This window comes from Eurypyga helias, unplaced genomic scaffold, assembly GCF_000690775.1.
Source record: "Eurypyga helias isolate BGI_N326 unplaced genomic scaffold, ASM69077v1 scaffold29632, whole genome shotgun sequence".
Classification (NCBI taxonomy): Eukaryota; Metazoa; Chordata; class Aves; order Eurypygiformes; family Eurypygidae; genus Eurypyga; species Eurypyga helias.
In genome coordinates, this window is record NW_010234541.1 from 2103 (window position 1) to 4504 (window position 2402).

The 2402-nt window shown below is 58.4% G+C and overlaps 1 protein-coding gene across 1 annotated transcript in view; it reads right to left on the reverse strand.

Moving 5' to 3' along the window:
• LOC104505770 (integrin beta-1-binding protein 2-like) overlaps positions 1-2024 on the reverse strand; it is a 3904-nt gene extending 1880 nt beyond the window's left edge. Inside the window, exons 1-3 of the mRNA XM_010146468.1 lie at positions 1891-2024; positions 1562-1664; positions 167-286 (exon numbers count right to left, since the gene is read on the reverse strand). Coding sequence (XP_010144770.1) covers positions 167-286; positions 1562-1664; positions 1891-2024 — 357 coding nt within the window. The remainder of the gene's footprint in view (positions 1-166; positions 287-1561; positions 1665-1890) is intronic.
• Between the last annotated feature and the right edge of the window lie 378 nt (positions 2025-2402).

Consider the following 2402-nt stretch of genomic DNA (forward strand, 5'->3'; position numbering starts at 1 on the left):
AAGCCGCCAGGCTCGGAGCTTGGGGGCGGCAGGTCAGCAGCGCCAACCCCAGCTGCAGCAACAGACCAAATGGGCCGTCAAAGCACACCGGGCACCCGGCCGGCTCCCGGCTGTCGGCTCATCAGAACCCACGCGTCCCCAGCCCAGCTCTGCCTGCCCCACTCACCACGGTGCGGTTGGCTTTCACACTGCTGAGGGCGGGCAGGGGGTTCTTGGCATAGACCGTGACTACCACCTGGTTGCCAGTTTGGTGCCAGTCCTGCCGGCACGACACTGCCTTCTTGTCCTGCTGGGGAGAGGAACCCGTCATGGCACAGCGCTGGGCCCAGGCCCAGCCCAAAGAGAGGGGATGTCTGTGCCAGAGGATGCTCCTTCGCACATCTCCTTCACAGAGCGTCGGCTGAGGTCGGCATCAGCCAAGCAAGATCAAACCCTGCCTTCTGCGCAGGGTTTGGAGGGGAGGTGGTTCCTGCGCAGGTAGACAGCTCCTGCTAGGCTGTCCCACGCAACGTGGGGCAGCTCGGCTGTGCCTGGGGTTGCCCCAGAAGGAGATGTTAAGACCAAAGACATCCCCTTCTCATTCGAGTCACTCTGCTGTGCCCAAGCTCATAGGCACAGTCAAGAAACTCAGTTTAGAAGGCAATGCAGGGGCTGTTGCTGGACATGCCACCACGCTATATTATGGAGACAGATAAGCCCCAACTAGCCACGTTTCACCTTTCTCCCACACCTCGTCCATGGCACAGGCAGTTTTGGCCTCCCCCCAGACATTTCTGAGCATCACCAGGAGACAGCCCTCAGCACTGCCAGCCAAAGAAATGCCCCAGGAGGAATCCCAGCCCCAAACTCAGGTGACAATTAGCACAAAGCATCTGCATCACAACATCGCTGTTCACTCCCTGCAGCCTCCTTCACATCCACTGTGTGTTCCTGCTCCAGGATAAAGAACAGACTGGGCTCAGGGGGGTTGCTTAGAGCAGTGCGGGCTCACAAGAACATGCTGCACTTTCTAGGATATCATGGGTGCTGTGGTGGAACTTTCCCAGCTCAAACCTGGTTTTAGCCAAGAGTTTTCCTGGGCAAACTTACACACACATGATATTGGGAACTGGGATCTTCTCCCCATTGCCCTGCCACAACACCATGTCGCTATGTAGATGAGGTCCCTCCTGGGAAGCAGTTGCAGAGGGAAAGCTTCATTAAACCCAGTCTACCTGCAGCCAACTGTCAAAAATTTGGGGTATTTTTTTGTAGGGCTTTTCCCATGCTCAGCTGCCTGCCCCCGTGCGGCAGCTACACCGTGCCCGGGGCCAGCTCCTGCATCGTTCAGCTCCCTCTTTCATGCGAGAGCTGACATGTTTTATGAATGCAGGAGCAGCGTTTTAAACAGCAGAGAGGTGAAGATGAGACATTCAAACCCTGTGCAGCGCTGGCAATTATGAAAATTAAGATAATTAAGTGCAGAAACTCGTGTGAATGCAAAGCAAGGGAAGGAGCACTCTTTGGGTGCCAATAACGGAACTTTGCTCACAGGAGTTGCCCCTGCCGAGAGTCCCCTTACCCCCTTCCCCGTCCAGTTGTGTTGCCCGCTGCTGCAGCCCGGCTGCTCCAGGAAGGCACTGAAATCCGTCGTTTTGACCCCACAGCAGCTCCAGTACTTCATCCTGGGGAGAGCAGGCTGACCTGAGCCGGGAGCGCCCGTGGGAGCAGAAGAGGGGAGCACAGCAGGCTTCGGGGTGGTGGAGGAGGGAGGCGGAGAGCCAGCAGGCCCCCTGCCCACCTGTCACCCGAGGGGTATCACCCAGGACTGCACTGACCGTGCTGCTGAGGCCACACAACCTTGTGATGCAGCAGGGTCGGTTTGCTCCCTGGTGAAGGGTGGTTTCTTACCCTTCATGGAAGACGGGAACGCCAGGATGGAAAGTGCAAACCTCTGTGTTGCTCTCTGGGCCCTGGTAGATCTGTGGAACGAGCAGCAAAGTTTTGGCCGTGCCTCTGGCACCGTGCAGCCAGGTAACGCCCATTGGTGCCCATCCCTGCGCGGGGCACAGCACGATGCCCAACATCACCCTTTCGCTGGGTCCAGCGTCTGTGAAGACCTGCCCTGTGACCGTGCCCAGGCGGCAGCCCGGCACTGTTCCCTGTTCCCTGCTGACAGGGCAGCCATCCCAGCCTTGCTGAGACCCCAGTGTCACTCCCACAGCCCTTCCAAGCACAGCCTGGTCTCAGCGCGGGGCTGGGCAGCACCAGGACGATGGGCAACTTTGGACACCACAGAAACTCACTCTGAGTTGCACAGGTGCGTTCATCCATCCCTTCCCCTCCTTCCCCACAGGTGTGTTCATCCATCCTGTCCCTTCCCCTCCTTCCCAGAGTGTGCCAGTCTCCTGCTCCTCCTCATC